At 43.6% G+C, this 18,600-nt stretch overlaps 2 protein-coding genes across 10 annotated transcripts in view; one reads left to right on the forward strand and one right to left on the reverse strand.

Moving 5' to 3' along the window:
- Positions 1-7,041, forward strand: part of PRPF18 (pre-mRNA processing factor 18) — a 39,312-nt gene extending 32,271 nt beyond the window's left edge. The window contains exon 11 of one of the 2 annotated variants that reach the window (XM_073000752.2): positions 5,457-7,041. The gene's annotated coding sequence lies outside the window, so the exon portion shown is untranslated. The remainder of the gene's footprint in view (positions 1-5,456) is intronic. The other variant, XM_073000753.2, reaches the window with a different exon arrangement.
- FRMD4A (FERM domain containing 4A) overlaps positions 1-18,600 on the reverse strand; it is a 605,541-nt gene that overhangs the window by 7,662 nt on the left and 579,279 nt on the right. For all 8 annotated transcript variants that reach the window (XM_073000747.2, XM_073000748.2, XM_073000749.2 and 5 more), the window contains 6 exons: positions 15,728-15,956; positions 7,401-7,457; positions 6,776-7,013; positions 6,052-6,216; positions 1,930-2,789; positions 372-468 (listed from right to left, as the gene is read on the reverse strand). In XM_073000747.2, the coding sequence (XP_072856848.1) occupies positions 372-468; positions 1,930-2,789; positions 6,052-6,216; positions 6,776-7,013; positions 7,401-7,457; positions 15,728-15,956 (1,646 nt within the window). The remainder of the gene's footprint in view (positions 1-371; positions 469-1,929; positions 2,790-6,051; positions 6,217-6,775; positions 7,014-7,400; positions 7,458-15,727; positions 15,957-18,600) is intronic.

Here is an 18,600-nt window from a genome sequence, read left to right on the forward strand (position 1 = left end):
CTCTGAGTGAATCTGTGATTCCCTCCAAACTCTTGTTACTCACTCATACTTGGGTGCACACACCAACACATGCATACTGTTAATATAATGTCAATAGGTCCAAGCCATCGGAATGTGAGCAACTCTGTTGTTTTCTTTGCTCCCACCCCTACACTTGTCTCTGCAATTAAATCAAAATCAGCTGCACTCACGGGGTGTATGGTGTGCCACAGCAGACTTACAGTAAGGAATATAACTGCGTTTTGATTAGTGACCTAGAAGTATGAGTTATGAATACATAGGGAAACAGATGTAATGGCATCTAGAAATTGGAATCCCAGAGGAACCGAGGCCTTCTCCTGTTTGCCTTCCCCCCTGGACCCAACACTTACCCTGTCTGCCAGGCAAGGATGTGATGTGGGCTGCTTGGTGGTGTTGCTGCTAGCTCACTGGATGGGGTTGAACTCCTCTGGCTGTGAGGTAAGGCAGCTGGAAAGCAATTGGTATAGTAAGCTGGGGGCCTCAAATACAAATGACACCGTTAGTCCTGTTGTTTGGTATAACTGTTTTAAAAAAATTATTTTCAAAGGCACAGCTACCAAATGCCCTGCCTTGCCACCCCACTCAAGCCTTTCCCCTTCTTGGTACACATACTGTATATTCATTCAGTTGCAACAAAAGAGTAGAAAGTCCTTGAAGATCCCTCTTACTCCCTCAGCTTCAAGGACACAAGGAAATGTATTCAGTTTGGCACAAGTACTGCTGATGAACAAGCATCTACATTTAATATTTAAATTTTTTATATCAAAGTTACCAGCTAAGCATTATATTATTCTATCCTTTTAAAACTTAATTTTAAGTTTAATTTTTTTTTAAATCTAGGAACCCCTTGTAATTTGAAATTGAAGCTATAGCTTGCTCACTTTGTCCATACAGCAAGCATTGCTGCTATCCCCCAAACCCAAGTGACACTAAGCCACTGGGCTCAGTGTGGAGCTGGAGGAACACCGCAGACTTCTCTAGCAATAGGCATATACAGCTCATGTTAAAGCAATAGGCAAGACAGCTCGTTTTTTTCCCCCAAGCCATGCCTTCAGGGCAAACTCTTTAACACAAGGGTCCCCAACCCCCAGTCCACAGCCCGGTGCCGGTCAATGGCCTGGGCTGCGGAGACAGATCTCCCACCCACCCTGCACATGCTCCCGGCCACCACACAACCCTGTTGTGCATATGTACGTGAGAGAGTGCCCCACCCCTTTGCAAGTGTGTGTGAGTGCCCCCGAGCGCCCCCACCCTTTGTGCAAGACTGCACCTCCCCCCACTCCTTTGTGTGAGCATGGGGGTGTGTGCCCCACCTTCCCCAACCAGTCCGTGGAGTTAAAAAGGTTGGGGACCACTGCTTTAACACATGCCTTTATTATGTCCCTCAAAATTAAATGCAAGAAGGAAAACATTTACGTTCTGAAGCTACTCAACACTTTGTAACTTATTTGTCTTCATAGCAATGCTGAAGTTAAAGCCTGTGGCATTGCTATGAAAAAATCACAACCCAAGTAATATTCTACTTTTGCTGAGAAAGGGACACTCCTTGGTGATTTTTCAGGGGATACATGGTGTTATTTTTGTGAGCACATAACAAAGGATGTGCTACATATTAGAAAAAATTATTCATTGTAATTTGATATCAGTGTTAATTTGTCTCTAGATCTCAATAATTATGCTTAGCATTTATGTACTGCTATATATAAATTGTTCACAATGCATCACGTACATTCTCTTGTTTTGTCAATACAGTACGGCTCTATCCTGTTGGGCCGGGAAAGATGGGCCGAGTCAGAACGGATGCTTAATCCATTCTGTGACTGCTTAATAAATTCATTGCATTTCTCACCACCCCAGGCACCTGCTCTTTGATATGCAAGAGAGAGACACACATGGTCCTCGTCTCACCTGTTGTCGCCTTGCACATCTGAGGCATCCTTGTCACCCTGCTGTGTGCCACAAAGGTGCTCTGAGAGGAGGTGCTGTACTGGGAGCTGCTGTCCGAGGAAGTGGAGCTTGTGTGCGACAGGCGGCTATGGTCTTTATGGGAGGCTGTAGACCGCTGGTACCACAGCCTCAGTTCATCCGACACCACTGTCCTTCCTGACCCTTTCTCATGGCCCTCTCTGCCCAAGGAGGGAGTCCTTATGATCTGAGAACGGGAGGGGGTCAGTCTTACTGAGTCTACTTCATCCCCATGCCAGTTCTCTTTAAACATTCCCCCTGCCGTGTACGAATTGGATGTTTTAAATTGTGCTTTCACACTATAGTGTCCCTCCTGGTCATTCTCCAGGCTGCGCACCACCACGGGTGTGGAGCTCCCTTCAATGTACAGAGGGTACTCTTTGATCCTGTACTGGGAGGAAGGCTGGCTCTGGCTGTGCAGGTAAACGCCTTGGTGACCAGTCCCATTCCTGGCAGCCAGATTGGGCATGCTCCCTGAATTAGAGGAGACAAGATTCCCTGCCGACTTGTGCCTCTGCCTCTGCCGCTCTCGGGCTTTGGATGGGGAATCTTCTGCCAGTGTGGAATAGTTGGCATTCATCTGAGCTGGGTAGTAATGCTCAGAGCTGGAGTGGCTGGTGCAAGAGGAGCAGTCATCCATGGGGTCAGAACCATTACTGCTACGAGTCCTGGGAGTGTAGAAATCGGGGCTTCCAGTCTCATTTTCTGACCCAAGGAGCTTTCCTTGGGACTCTAAGCTGGAGCTTCTGTGTCTAAAGTGCTGTGCTAAACTATGCAGTCTAGTAGGGCTTATGTCCACTGACCTGCAAAGTACAGAAGAAGAAAGGAAGAAAAGGGGGATTAGACCTCCAACCAGCAAATAAACCGCATACATAGCCTCTGTAATGGGGCTGGCAAATCCGTGGCTCTTCAGACAGTGGTGTACTGCAACTTCCATTATGTTTTTTTTCATTGACAGTGCTAGCTAAGGATGATGGAAACTGGTCCCATAACATCTATAAGGTCCGGACCTCTGCTAAACGAAAACATATGACTATGAAGTCTCCTCCTTGCCCAATAAGGCTGATGTTGTTTTATTTTTTCCCCAGTGGTAATAGAATCTGCCCTCTTGGTACATCATTATATAGCCATGTGAAAACCCTAGTGAGGCTCATGATGAATGGCAGATGGATAGGTCTTTAGAAAATATTCTAACTGCACCTTAACTCTGTTAGCTGCTAAATAAACGGAAAGGCCCCGTGTTACAGAAAATAACATGAGCCATCATGCAAGCTTGAGCAATTGTATAGGAGAGATAGTTAAATGAATGCCATGAACAACTGCTACTTGGGATTGAGTTTTTTTTTAAATGGTACAGTGGTGCCTCGCATTACGACGTTAATTCGTTCCAGCGAAATCGCTGTAGAACGAAAACATCGTAAAGTGAAAATAAAAAGCCCATTGAAACACATTGAAACCCCTTCAATGCGTTCCAATGGGCTGGAAACTCACCGTCCAGCGAAGATCCTCCATAGGGCGGCCATTTTTGGTGACTGTCTTGCAAGGAATCAGTCCAAAAACACAGCGGGGAGCCATTTTATTTACCCAGTGGCCATTTTGAAACCACCTATCAGCTGGAGGAAAATCGTCGTTTTGCGAAGAATTGGTTCCCGAAGCAGGGAACCGATCATCGCAGCGAAAAAAACCCATTCAGACCATCATTTTGCGATCACAATTGCAATCAGATCATCGTAATGCGGTTTCGTCGTAATGGGGGGCAATCATAAAGCGAGGCACCACTGTATTTAAAGTTGCTGTAGTAGGTAGGTAGCATGGGTTATCCACTATCTAGCTTGCACACCATCAGCTGATCTTCCCTAAAGCCTTTTTAGGGGACTGAAAAGCAGCTTTCAGTCCCACTGAGCTCAGCACTATTGTCCTGTATATGCAGCTCCTGAAATGTTGTTTCTGGGGAGAAAATGACATGGGATGTGGCAGAAACAAGTAATGGGGCTGAAGAAGAAAATAGTCAAAGCCACTGTAGATCAGAATTTGGGAAAAAATCTTCTTTGGACTTCATCCTCCATAATCTCCTCTCTGGAATGGATACAAGACACGCTAGCTGGGGATTCTGGTGAAGGTAGTGTAAAGAAAGAGCCTCTCTAAAATCTGTTTGCATCCAATCTAGTTGTCATCTGATATCTTAGATCAAGATTTTATTTTGGTATCATGAACATGTAAAGGACTATGATGAAGTATTTCACTTTTCTCGCATGTTCCCTTCTGCAAAATCAGATGGGAGTTCAACTGATTTCACCATCAGTGCTTGCCTGTGTGCATGAAAAAAGCCTACTAGAGAGGGAGAAATAATTTTGAAATTTACATTATGTGATTCTGCAAGTGAACAGGATTCTACCCCTAAAGACCACCAGCTCTGTAGTACAGTGGTTGAACTGCAATACTGCAGTTACGACTGCTCACAAACTGAGTTTAATCCTGAGATGCTCAGGTTGTTGGGTCGAGGTCAACTCAGCCTTCCATTCTTCCAAGGTTAGTAAAATGAGTGTGCAGCTCACTGGCAATGTGTACATTGTAAACCACTCAGTGCTTTAAGATTTATGGGGTGATATATAAGTTGAAACAACAACAGAAGTGCTGTAGCACAGGGAGTGTAAACTTTTAAAATGCAGAACTGGTTCATAATCCAAAGAAATTAAAGGACTAGTTGGAGAGTATTAATGTTGTAGCTTTCTATGCAGGATCATTCTAAAAGCTACAGTGTACTGCCACATGGTAATGTGATCCACCTAAAAAGTTGTGTTGTGGAAGGACTAGCTAAATAACATCTAAACTATGAACTCTGATATTGAAAACTGATAATTTTATTGCTTGTGCTATGCTCAGTCAGACACAGGACTAGTAAAAACACTGCAGTGAAAACAACAGAAAAACGATGAAACTCCTTGTTGCAGATTTTATATTTTTAAAAATATTTCCATATAACTACATCTATGTGCTGCCCCTCAGTTTATTTGTCAGAGCCCAGGTTGGGACAAGGCATTGCTCTAATTAATTTCACTGAATTGTTTGCATAACTGATCAATAAAAAGTAATTCTTACTATAGAGATTTTAAAGAGATGGGATAATGTTACCTCACTTCTTGTTTCCATGTAAAAGCCACTAATATTTGGATGGTAGGATCATGACACAAGTAACAGGAATCACCCCATTCTTGAATCTTTATGGAAGAATACTTAATTTGTCTGGCACTATCTAGTCTGTATCCCAAATAGAGACAGATGCAGGAATGTGTGAACAGGGAGCACCAATCATTTCAAACTTTTATCTGCATCTGTAAATGTTCCAACCTGCATCAAAGACTTTTTATATCTACCTTCCTCACTCTCTAAAGTATTAGATGTGGAATTTAATTCAAAATGTCATCAGATTCTTTAATTTATGTATTTTTGTGTCTTGTCTTTTCCTCCAGAAGCTGAGGGAAGTAGATATGCTTCTTGACCCACAATTCAATAATGAAACAATCCTGCAAAGTATGGCTAAGAGACTGTCATTGTTTTTTAGTGAACTTCACCCAGAGAAACCATCTGTCCAGATATTTCTTCCTTGTTTTGACAACAAATCCCATTGCGTTCCTCACAGTTTACCCTGATGATCTGGATCAAAGGTCATCCTGTATCAGCAACATATGAAAACATAGGTTTTTGCTCCTTGGTCACTGGCAAATCTGGCTGAACGTATACAAAGATGCTTGTACTGGAATCAGAGCTACTTCATGGTGTTCAACATTTGAGGGAAGGAAGAGATGGCCTCCACTGTAATTTATCTTAATGCGGATTTAGCTAAGAAACACGTTTCTTTATTTTCATTTAAACAAGGCTCAGGACTCAGAGCACAATTCAAGTTAGAAGAGGCCCAACTGGGTGACCATCACTTTATCTCATTGCTGCTGCAGCCTCTTTAGTTGGGAGTTTCAGAGACAAGAAAACTGAACAGAATACAAGCTTTTGTATTTCAAAGGGGAACAGAGAGACAAACTGGTGACATTTTGGAGCGAAAGAGCTTACCTAGTGGAATGCACATAATGTGGACTGCGTACCCGTAGATCTGGTGTTGACGGCATGCTGGACTGCGAGTTCCAGTGGGGAAGATTCCGTATGGGGCTATTTTGTAAAGAGTTGCTCCCTCCACCTTCTGCACAGCTTCCAGTACTAGGGAACCGTTTGTGAGTGCTGTAAAACAAAACAGCAATGTAGTGCTCAGGGAGCTATTGCTGTTCATCTGAAACACTTATTTATGTAGGCCTAAATGTTCACATTCTTTGTTAGATATACATATTGGTCCTTGAGAAGCTCATAGCAGCAAATAAGATGGTCTAGGCACAGTACTTCCTATATCTGAAAAAATGGATTGTAAAGCTCGCCATGATGCTATTTAAGCAGCTGCAACTATAACGGGATAATTGTCATCAAGAAAACTTGGTGCAATGCATCAAAATAATCATATGTATGGGTAACTAGTGTTGTCAGATGTGTTCCTCACAGCTGCTCTCACAGGCCAAAGAACCAATCTGCAATTTGTTATTATTTTTAAACAATCAACCTCTCTAGCTACCTGAAGTGCTGGAGAGGGGATGTCTGTCCATATATGGAACTATACACATCTTTTAGACCACAAGCCTCTACCTGAATGCACATCTGTGGAATCTGCAGGCAAAACTTTTGTTTCACTTTTTTAAAATAAGCATCACAAAACAAGCCACTACAGAAGAGCCATCTTTTCTTGAACTACCTGGAATGGCTGTGTGAAGAACGTTTCTTGACCTTCTCATAGGGTTCATCCAGAGACGACTCACTCCACATCTTGGGTTTGATGGGGGACTTGTCATAGTCATTCCTGTGATAGTGCATCTGCCTAAGTCCCTCCAGTGACTGAGGAGGGGGTGGCCGATTATGCGAGGGTGGGCGTGGAGGGAGTCCTTTGTGAGGTGACTGTAATGGGGATATTGTGCTGGTAACCTGAGAATCTTCTGAAATTAAAAAAACAAACTAACTAAAGCACAGGAACACTCAAATGACACATTATTTTAAAGCTGTTGTCACCAATGCTTGTGAGAGGTTCGTGCCCTAAGGAGCTTAGAGTTAACTAGCTGCCACAGGTAAAATTAGAGAATGAGCTGGAGGTAAATAAGAATATTCGGAGGCATGTGGAACCTACTATACCTGCAAAGCTAAGATCATTCATACTTCACTGATATCAAGGGAAGAAATTATGTTACATTTAAATACTTCCCTATAAAACTAACAGGGATAGCATTTAGCTTTGGCAGGACTTCTCCAAATTATTTAGCTATACCACTGCCTTACTTTTTGCTTTTTTTCTCATAACATGCCATGTGTTAGAATCCTTTACATACCATCCTCTAGAACAAGGGCATCTGACAAGGAACTATCCTCACTGGCAATATTTCCATCTGTGAAATGAAAAAACACACAAAAGGTCACAGTCACCCTGTAAGGTTTCCCCTAACAATTAAGTCCAGTCATGTCTGACTCTAGGGGCTGGTGCTCATCCCCAGTTGTAAGCCAAAGAGTTGGCGTTTGTAGACACTTTCTGTGGTCATGTGGCTGGAAAGATACAGAATGCTGTTACCTTCCCACCGAGGTGGTACCTATTAATCTACTCACATTAGCATGATTTTGAACTGCTAGGTTAGTAGGAGCCGGGGCAAGCACCCATGTCACCCTGTAGTTCAACACTAAAGTGCAGCATGATTTACACAGGACAAATCAACAAAAACACTGGTGCAATCCTGAGCTGCAGGTGCACCCATCTTCATACTCCAAGAAGAACCCTAAAATGCAGGCAGCTGGGTTAATAATGAATAAACCAGTTCTACTGATCTTCATCAACTAAGTGTCAAGTGTTTAGTATATTTAATGAATCTCAGTTCCTATTCACGACCACAAAATATCCAAAAATTCTCTGCATTACAATGGAGTGAACATGGGGGGACTTGTACCACAATATTGTTGCTGCTGGTGGTGGGCTCTTTATAACACCCTCCCCAGCTGCCCCACTATTATGCAGCTGAATCAAAAGGAAATGGGAAGCCTCAGAGGCATAGCAAAACTTGTCATTTGCAGCCCCAGCTCCACCACACTGTTGAAGAACTCAGTTGAATCAGTTTCCGTACAGCGAGGGCAGGCAGTCTCCAGAGGTCTGGGAGTCATACAGGCCCATCCCTAGAAGGTTGCTCCTGTGACACCCCAACCCCATTTTTAACTGAAAAAAGCACCCTTACACTATTCTACCTTTTTTTAAAAATTATGCATTATCCTACTGTTTTTAACATTATGGTTAAATACGGTTGTACATTGGGTCCTGGGGTGCTCTTAAGAGACAATAATTGCCCCGCCTCCCTGAAGGATCCAAGGGGATATAGGTGGGGACACACATTTTCACTGCATTTGTAAGGGAGCTGGGGGAAACACGTGTGGTCCCCTACTGTAGAGAGCATATTGCACCTCCAGCAGTAGCCAGCCCAATGCTTCCTGGGTGCCTACAAGCAACGGCACTCCTCTAGCAACTGGTATTTTAAAAAAGACTACATTCTTGTTCAGGGGCAACAGACTACCTGCTACAGCTCTAGTAGATGAAAGAGGAAAAAAAGTTCCTCTGTAACTACTTTCCTCATACTACTCATGATTTCAAAGCCTTCTATCATGTCCCCAAGTCAGTGCTCCTTCTCCTAATTAAAAAACTTGGAATGCGTTTACTTTTTCCCATCCAGTCATTAATTTTTTTTTAAAAAAAGTTTATAAATCCATTCAAAACAGCATAATAAAACAAGACCTATTGTATTACGATAATAGTAAACTTAGTGTAATTTATATTTTGTTTGGCTGTTGTCGACTATCCTTGTTGTCATATTATTGTTTTATCCTAGCTGTACAACACTCAAAGTGGCCTTGGCAGCCAGATGAGTGGTATAAAAATCAAACAAATAAATAAATTTCTTAATCATAAACTCTTATACCTCAGTACAGTGGGGTCTCTACTTAAGAACGTCCCTACTTAAGAACAATCCAACTTAAGAACAGCTCCATTTGCTAAATTTTGCTTCTACTTGAGAACAAAAATCCAAGATAAGAACAGGAAAAAAAAAACCTTTCCTGCTCTTTTTTTAACCTTAGGTCATCTTAGGTTTGTTACATACAGCACTGATGTTACCTGTCTGTCATGGGTTTGGAGGGAAAGTTCCATCCTATGGGGAGTGGAAGGCGGGACATCAGGAGGAGGGGCTGTACTGTATATATATGTGGAGCGTGTGTGGTGAAGTAGGAGATGCTAAGAGACACTGGGTTGTGACGAAGCAGCAGCTGGGAAGAAGAAGCTGTTGTGGGAGTCTGTGTGCCAGACAGGGTACTTCTGTGTGTCAGAGTACCAACCTGATAGGTTCAGGTGTCTGTTGGTTAGCCAGAACTGATAGGTTCAGGGTCTGTGCTTCAAGTTAAGGGTTCTGGGTGAACCAAACTGTATGCTTGTATGAGTGAGAATAAGCCACGTTACTTTATTTTATTCACCTGATCGTTTTATTTTTCCATGTGTGTATTTAAATAAACCTTATTCCTTATTTGTTTGAAAATCCATCCCTGGTCTGTGTGACTTCTTAAAGGGAATGGTTGGTGGCAGCTTAGTGTAACTGTGTGGCAGATCCCAGTAGGTCTGGGTTTGTCACATTGATTGGTGTCCAGCGTGTGGGATACGACTGGTCCAGTTGTCCAGTGGTCCAGCAAAGCCTTGGCAAGTGTGCCCAGAGCAAGGGGGGTCTAGTCAGGGACAGTCTGAGGCGCGTAGGTAATCTTCTAGGTGTACCTCACGGGGAGGTGCGCTAGTAGAAGAACGTGCCAACTGGGGAGACTTAGATTAAGGTGCTCTGAGGCAGCCTAGTTTTGGCGGGAAAAAGCTGAGGCAAAACTGCGTAGTAACAGTGAGCTAGCTTGCCAGCTGAGAGGCCCAGCAGAGGGGGGTAGGCTCTGACTCGATACTGTTGCAAGTTAGTGCTGAAGAACAGCAGCAATCTCTAGGGAGAGCTGGTTCTGAGGCAAGAAGGAAAAAAGTGGTCGTTTTATTTTGAGGCTTGACTTTTAAAGCAGCTTGTTCTGAGGGGGGATTATGCCCTTGACTCGAAGCCAGATGGCCGAAATGAGTGAAGTGAAAGACCCCCAGATTGACCAAGGTTCTGAGGATGAATTTGGCTCAGTGCAGGGTGACAGCACAGGAGAGCAGAACCCAGAACTCAGAAAATTGCTCATAGTCCAACAGCATGAACTGAGGATGAGGCAATTTGAAATGGAGGAAAAGGAAAGAGAAGAAAGATTAGAGAGAGAGAGAATGGAAATGGAGAGGGAGAGAGAGAAAATTGCTCTGGAAAAAGAGAGAATGGCGTTTGAATTAAGAAAACTGGAACTGATGAACCAGAACAATAATAACAATAGGGATTCTGAGGGAGGCCAATTGTCTAAGGCTGACCTGAAGAAATTCCCTGTGTACCACAAGGGAGATTGTCCTGAGGTGTTCTTTTCCCTAGTGGAAAGAGCGTTTGTGGACTTCTCAGTGAGGGAAACTGAGAAGATGACCATCATGCGATCTTTAATCAGTGGTAGCCTGGCTGAGGTCTATGCCGAGATGCCTGAGGAACTGATGAAAGATTTTGCAGAGTTTAAAAAACTGGTGTTTGCCAGACATGGGATAAATGCAGAGCAGCTGAGACAAAGATTCAGGTCCCTCACCAAGAAGCCAGAGCAGACTTTTACCCAAGTGGGGGCCCAATTGGTGAGGCTGCTTGAGAAATGGCTATCGCAGGAAGGGACAGAGACCTATGAGCAGCTTAAAGACTTGATAGCACTGGAACAGTTCTATTCAGTCCTGCATGGGGAATTGAAATTCCAGGTGAGGGAGAGGAAACCGAAATCTGTGGCAGCAGCCGCAGAGATCGCAGATTTTATTTCCCAAATAAGAAAGCCCTTGGGTGAGGGGAAATCTGTAGGTAAACCCAAAGAAACCTACAGCAAGTACTCTCAGGGACCAGGGAAAAGCCAGCAAGGGGGAGGGGCCCATGGTGAAGGGAAGCCCTCAGACATGAAACTAAGACCTCAGATTTTGGAGGGAAAACCAAAACAAGATGAGAGAGAATCAAAATACACCAGAAAATGTTATTTCTGTCAGGGAAAGGGCCATCTAATCTCAGAGTGTGAGAAATTAAGGCAGCTAAAAGGAATGGTGCCTCAGGAGTCTAGTGGAACCAAGCCAAAAGCTGTGTTCTGTGTCCAGAAAGAACAAGGCTCAGTGTCACTGAGGGAGCCGGTTGCCATGACTACTCAGTCTGGAACAGCTACCTCTGCTGATCAGGCTGAGGAAAATGGTCCTCTTGTGGAGGTAAAGCGCTGCTTGCTGATAAAAACAGATTCTCAGTTGTTTGAGACAGCAGGGGTGGACGTAGGAATACTTGACCGTCAGTATAGGGGGCTGCGGGACACTTGTTCCCAGGTAACCCTGTGCCATCCAGATATTATTCCTAGGGAGTTTATAATCCCAAAAGAGAGCATGAAGGTGGCAGGGATTGAGGGGCAGGTAATCTCTCTGCCAGTAGCAGAGGTACCTGTCAACTTTCAAGGCTGGAGGGGAGATTGGCGGCTAGCGATTTCATCGACTCTGCCAGCAGCCGTGCTCGTGGGAAATGACCTGGCTGAACATGTGAAACGGGTGCTAGTGATTACACGCTCACAAGCCACCACAGGGACAGTTCAGGGGGGTAATGATGAGCCAGAGACAGAAGCAGAGGGGAGTTCAGAAGCTGTGGTGGAAACCTTAACCACAGACAGCAGATTTGGACAGGAGCAAAAGGCAGACGCCACTCTCCAAAAGTGTTTTGAACAGGTGACTGACGCCCAGCTAACACCTGAAACCCCAGTGAGATTTCTGGAGAAAAAGGGGATTTTATATAGAGAAACCCTGAGGAATATCTCAAAAGGGGGAGATGGGATCAGAAGTCAGCTGGTGGTACCTGAAAAGTATCGCCCCATGATCTTACAAAGGGGTCACTCTGACATGTTTGCTGCACACTTAAGGGTGAAAGGGCCCCTTGATTTGATCAAACAAAATTGGGAGCAGATCACCCAGGATGACCCACAAGACGTTGTGACATGCATAGACACCTTGATGAATGACCTAAGGAGAAATCTAGAGCTGGCAGCAGAAAACCTGCAAGCTCAGAAGGTCAGACAGAAAACATGGTATGACCACAAAGCTAGAGAGAGGCACTTTGACCCAGGGGAGGAAGTGCTTTGGCTTAGGCCCTGCAGAGAGAATAAACTGCAGCTCAAATGGGCAGGACCATATAGGGTCATTTCCAAGATGTCAGACCTGAACTACCTAATAGAGCAGGAGGAGAACCAAGCAAGGAGGGTGGTTCATGTGAATGCCCTAAAACCCTACTACAGAGGGGAACAGAGGGTTTTATTCGCGATAAAAGCAGCTGAGAGTGAGGAAGCGGAATTACCCTTCTGGGAGGGTAGAGGGGAAGTAAAATACAACCCAGAGGAGGTAAAGATCAGTCCTGCACTCACCCAAGACCAGCAGCAAGAACTAAAAATGCTGCTTAGTAAATATCAACAGGTGTTTTCCAACAAGCCGGGGATAGTGAAGGGAGTGATGCATCGGATCCACACAGGAGATGCACCCCCGCAGGCAGTATCCCCATACCGAGTAACGGGACCCTATAGGGACAAGGTGCGGAAGGAGCTGGACGAGATGCTGAGGGAGAACATAATCGTCCCCTCTTCTAGTCCTTGGTCCTCTCCGATAGTCCTTGTGGACAAGCCTGATGGGAGCATTAGGTTTTGTGTCGATTACAGGAAATTAAACCGTGTAACCACTCCTGATGCCTACCCAGTGCCCAGGCTAGACAACCTGATTGAAACCATAGGGGGTTGTCGGTTCATCTCATCATTGGACCTGGTAAAGGGATATTGGCAATTAAGAATTGATCCCAGGGATCAAGAAAAGACTGCCTTTTGCAGCCCTTTTGGTCTCTATGAGTTTCGAGTCCTGAGCTTTGGTCTCAGAAATGCACCAGCCACATTCCAAAGGCTGATGGACCAGACCTTGGCAGGGCTCAGTGACTTTACAGTGGCCTACATTGACGACATAGGGATCTTCAGTAATACCTGGGAAGATCACCTGATACACCTGGAGTTAGTGCTGCAGAGGTTAAGTGCAGCAGGGCTAACAGTAAAGGCCAGCAAGTGTCAGCTGGGTAGCCCAGAAATAAAATACTTGGGTCACATGGTAGGGGGAGGAATGATAAAACCCCTGGAGGCCAAAATAGAAGCTGTTCGTGATTGGCCTAGACCCAACACCAAGAAAAAGGTCAAATCATTTCTTGGGTTGGTGGGCTACTACAGAAAGTTCATCCCGAGGTTTAGCGAGATTGCGGCTCCGCTGACCGATCTGACGAGGAAGAAGGCTGATGACCGCATCCCGTGGACCAGCGACTGTGAGGCGGCGTTCCAGAGGTTGAAGGAGGCGTTAATCAACTATCCTGTCCTGCGTGCTCCAGACTTCGACCGGGAGTTCATAATCTACACCGACGCGTCTAACAGCGGGGTAGGAGCAGTTCTGTGCCAGGAGGATGAGAATGGTGACCAGCATCCAGTGTCCTACCTGAGTAGGAAACTTCAAAAAGGTGAGAGACATTTGGCAACCGTGGAGAAGGAGTGTTTGGCCATAGTCTACGCGATCCAGAAGGCCAAGCCTTACATCTGGGGAAGACATTTTATTCTGTGTACTGACCATTCACCATTGCAATGGTTAAAGACAATGAAAACCCACAATAGCAAACTTATGAGGTGGGCTTTAAACCTACAGGACTATGACTTTGAAGTGAAGGTGGTCAGAGGGTCAGTGAACTGTGTTGCTGACGCCTTATCAAGAAGACCTGAAGAATGAAGACGGCGAAAGAACATGGACTATGTGTATATAATGATGACAAAAAGTAAAATGTACCTGGTTTTGAATTGGTTTGTATGAATAAAGGTAAATTGATGTAATGTATATGGTAAATGTTAAAATGCATAATTGCTATGGTTAACTTAGAATGTAAGTATGAGTAAGTATAATAAGGTATGTATAACTGTTGTTGTGTATTTTATACAGGTTGTTTTTTGGTGAAAAGCACCTTAGCTTTCCCCCTACAAAACAACTTATAAAGAGGGGAGGTGTTACATACAGCACTGATGTTACCTGTCTGTCATGGGTTTGGAGGGAAAGTTCCATCCTATGGGGAGTGGAAGGCGGGACATCAGGAGGAGGGGCTGTACTGTATATATATGTGGAGCGTGTGTGGTGAAGTAGGAGATGCTAAGAGACACTGGGTTGTGACGAAGCAGCAGCTGGGAAGAAGAAGCTGTTGTGGGAGTCTGTGTGCCAGACAGGGTACTTCTGTGTGTCAGAGTACCAACCTGATAGGTTCAGGTGTCTGTTGGTTAGCCAGAACTGATAGGTTCAGGGTCTGTGCTTCAAGTTAAGGGTTCTGGGTGAACCAAACTGTATGCTTGTATGAGTGAGAATAAGCCACGTTACTTTATTTTATTCACCTGATCGTTTTATTTTTCCATGTGTGTATTTAAATAAACCTTATTCCTTATTTGTTTGAAAATCCATCCCTGGTCTGTGTGACTTCTTAAAGGGAATGGTTGGTGGCAGCTTAGTGTAACTGTGTGGCAGATCCCAGTAGGTCTGGGTTTGTCACAAGGTTAAAAAAAAATTCTCCCCCTAGTGGTAAAGTACGTATTAACCAGCTTTGCATTAGTTCCTATGGGAACTAATGCTTCAATGTACAAACACACCTCTACATAACAAAAAAAAAAACAGCCAGAACGGATTAATTGGTTTTCAGTCCATTCCTATGGGAAATTTTGCTTCAACTTAAGAACGTTTCAACTTAAGAACACCATTCCAAAATGGATTAAGTTCTTAAGTAGAAGTTCCACTGTAGTTTCTATGGACGGAAAAGAGCAGATACGGATTAAATGGTTTTCAATGCATTCCTATGGGAAATGCAGATTCAACATAAGAACTTTTCAACTTGAGAACCACCTTCCAATACGGATTAAGTTCTTAAGTAGAGACCCCACTGTATATACACACTGCTTACATGTGTTTTGGTTGCTTCATTCCACATTTCTAATTCTATACTTTCCTTTCTGAGATACAAGGACACACAGTATTCCAAAATGACTGCATCACAGAATTATACACAGGCATGGCACCACACAGACTGTCTGGTTGTTTTGTTTTAACGTCTTTTTCTTTACAGTCACACCTTTTTATTTATTTAAAATATTTTTACTCCACCTTTCTCCTTAAAAGGACCTAAGCTGACAGGTTCTCACTGGTGCACATTGAGCTGCTCACCCACCAAAACCCTAAGATTTAGCTTCCTAGACAGTGTTGGACAGTTCAGGTTCTACCACAGTTTGTACGAACTTGAGCGTGTTTTAATTTCTTTGACCCAATGTACATAAGCACACATTTGTTAATATATGCACAGTTCTTTAAGAAGCATTGTCTTATACTGGCTCTCGAGCAATCCACTGACACTTACTGGTGCACCCCAACACATCAGAGTGCACTGGTAAGTATAATAAAATAGTATAATAAAATATTGCCCCTATTTACCATCTATGATCAGGGAGGCTCGTTGTGTTGGCTTCTTTCCAGATTTGATACGATACTCATTGATGGCATTTTCAATCTCCTGAAGTTTCTTCAGTGCATTAAGGTAGGAGGTTTTCCTTTGTTTCTTCAGCTTCTTACTGACATTGGGGTCGCTAGCTAGGCGGCGAGCAGCTTCTGTGATCTGCGACTGAATGGCAAATTCTCTCTCCAAGCGTTCCAGCTCAGCTTCCTGTACAAGACACAAATGCTTTGCCTGTCAGTATGTCATATGATGGCCTGAAATTCTTAGGTGCAAAGTACAGCAACAATCCATTGGATCACTGGGAAATATGCAGGTACCAGAAGTTTGCTACAGAAATCTACTGGAAGGATCTACAAAACAGCATGAAATACTGGCATGGAACTACTAGAAGAACTTCAGTTCAAGTAGTCACATTCTTATTGATTTTAGTGGAATTGCACACATGAGGAGCTGTCCTGAACATTCTAACTAGTTTCTTTATAATGAGCTGAAGGATGTCCATCTTGTTACGCTGCAATATATACCACTAAGGGGCATGGGAACTGTCTCTCAATGAATGGGTCCCATGCTGTTACAGAAAGTGACCAGGTCCTATGTCTCACACAACCATCACCTGAGCAATATTCACCAAAAGGAAGGAACAATATTATTTACTAACAACATAGTTTCTGGAATCCAACTAAAAGAAAGTGTCTGTACACCTGTAATGTGGGTTTTACAGAAAAAGTAGAACAGGAACACTTTCCAGAACATTTCCAATGATCTAAATAATTTTATGTGATTTAGCATGTTGGGCTCATTTTTATACCTCAGCATGTATTCTCCCTCAAGAAGCACACAAAGTAGTTCATATTTAGTGAACAGAAAAACGAAAAATGTAATCCATTTCAATTCAGCACATTACCATAGTCTCTGAAGGATGCCTACAGTATACACAGTACACAGCATAAATATATCAAATGTTTTCCCAATAGATACAAAATAGCTGAACTAAAGTATCTGCTTTGGATTAAATTAACCACACAATATCATTTAACTGTTATATTCAAGAACATTCAAAACTTTGTTTTACTGGGACGTTTATTACAATGTGACAATACCATATATCTCCCTTATATTTAACAAAAGAAAAATGACTACACCTGAAACAACATACTATTTTTAGGATGCATAAGTAAAGAGAGCTGTACTTGATATATCCATAGTTTAACTTTCTTTTACTGTGGTGTAACTGTAGCATTCGTCAGCTTCACTCACTTTCTGCACTGCTTATTGGTTCCATTTCAAGCAAAGGAGAATCTGTTTCGGAACAACTAGCTGAACATTCTGTCTCCCTAAAGGGTGGGCACATGGAATTTGCCACCGTTTGTCTTTAGTACCTGTACTTATGACTGACTGAGAAGGAGACATAGGGTGTGAAAATTTTTCCACCTGACAACACAACATGGCTGACAGCTCTGCTGTGTATCAGTTTGGTAATGTGCACGTTGGTCATTATGAAACACAGGTTTTTGAATTTACATTTCAGTGTATTCCCTCCACAGCATATACTAAGTCGAAGTCAGAGTAGCTTGGATCCAGATTTAAAAGCATGCAACCAGGTTACTCATTTTCCTCTTGTTCACACCAGAGACCACCCCATTCATCAGCAAGGTGCACTGATTCTGTGTAGCACTTTCAGAGGATGGGAGGGCTTCCACTAGGTCAGCAGCATGCTTTTGTATCTTGGTGGGATGCAGATTTAGTGACACTGAACAAAAGCCCCACTGAAGCCCTATTCTTTTCAGTGGGTATCATTTACACATCTTTCAAGCATGATACGGACTCTTGAGCACAGAGATTGGGGATATGTTACAATATGTTACAATGTTAACATAAATGCAGACTCTCATGCAAAATGAGATGGCAAGTAAGCAATTGTTAAAGAAAAATCCTTCTCCTGATGGGTGAGAGGTAGGCACTGAGCTTGTTGGGGGCCATGGCAGGTAGAGGCTCGAAAACAGGACACAGCAGAAGCCACATTCTTTCCTATCTGGGAGTGGGGGGAAATCCCCACTTTTGAGGGATTGTGTGTTAGCGGGGTAGGGAGATTATTTCTCCATAGCTCTGCAGACCTTTTGACAAGCAGAAGTACAAGGGACCTGGGTTTGGATTTGGGGAGAGACAAAGACATTGCATTCCCCCAGCAATGTCTTAGCTCCCCACTCTGGCCTCTGAGACAAGTTAACAGCTCTGATTTGCATTATATAGACTGCTGCAAGTCCCCCTGGGCATCATTCTGATTGACAGGCATAATATTGAGCTTGTAATGATCATTCAATCAATCAGTCAGTCAGTCAGTCAATCAATCAATCATTGTGACTACTGAGAGGTAGATGGAGTATGGGCTCAGACATTGAGCTCTCTTTGTATGTGTGTGGGGTTTTTTTGGGAGGTCAACTTCAACATACAGTGGTGCCTCGCTTAACGATTACCTTGTTAAATGACGAATCCACTTGACGATGAGGTTTTTGCGATCGCTTTTGCGATCACAAAATGATGTTTTAATGGGCAAAATTCGCTTCCCGACAATTGGTTCCCTGCTTCGGGAACCGATTCTTTGCATTATGATGATCAAAACAGCTGATCGTCGGGTTTCAAAATGGCTGCCCGCTGGGTAAAATGGCTCCCCGCTGTACTTTAGGATGGATTTTTCACTGCACAGGTATCAGAAAATGGCCGCCCTATGAAGGATCTTCGCTGGAGCGGTTTTTCAATGCGTTTCAATGGGCTTTTTAAATTTTGCTTGACGAGGATTTTGCTCTACAGCAATTTCGCTGGAACGGATTATCCTCGTCAAGCGAGGCACCAC

The sequence above is a fragment of the Pogona vitticeps genome, chromosome 5, assembly GCF_051106095.1.
Source record: "Pogona vitticeps strain Pit_001003342236 chromosome 5, PviZW2.1, whole genome shotgun sequence".
Lineage (NCBI taxonomy): Eukaryota > Metazoa > Chordata > Lepidosauria > Squamata > Agamidae > Pogona > Pogona vitticeps.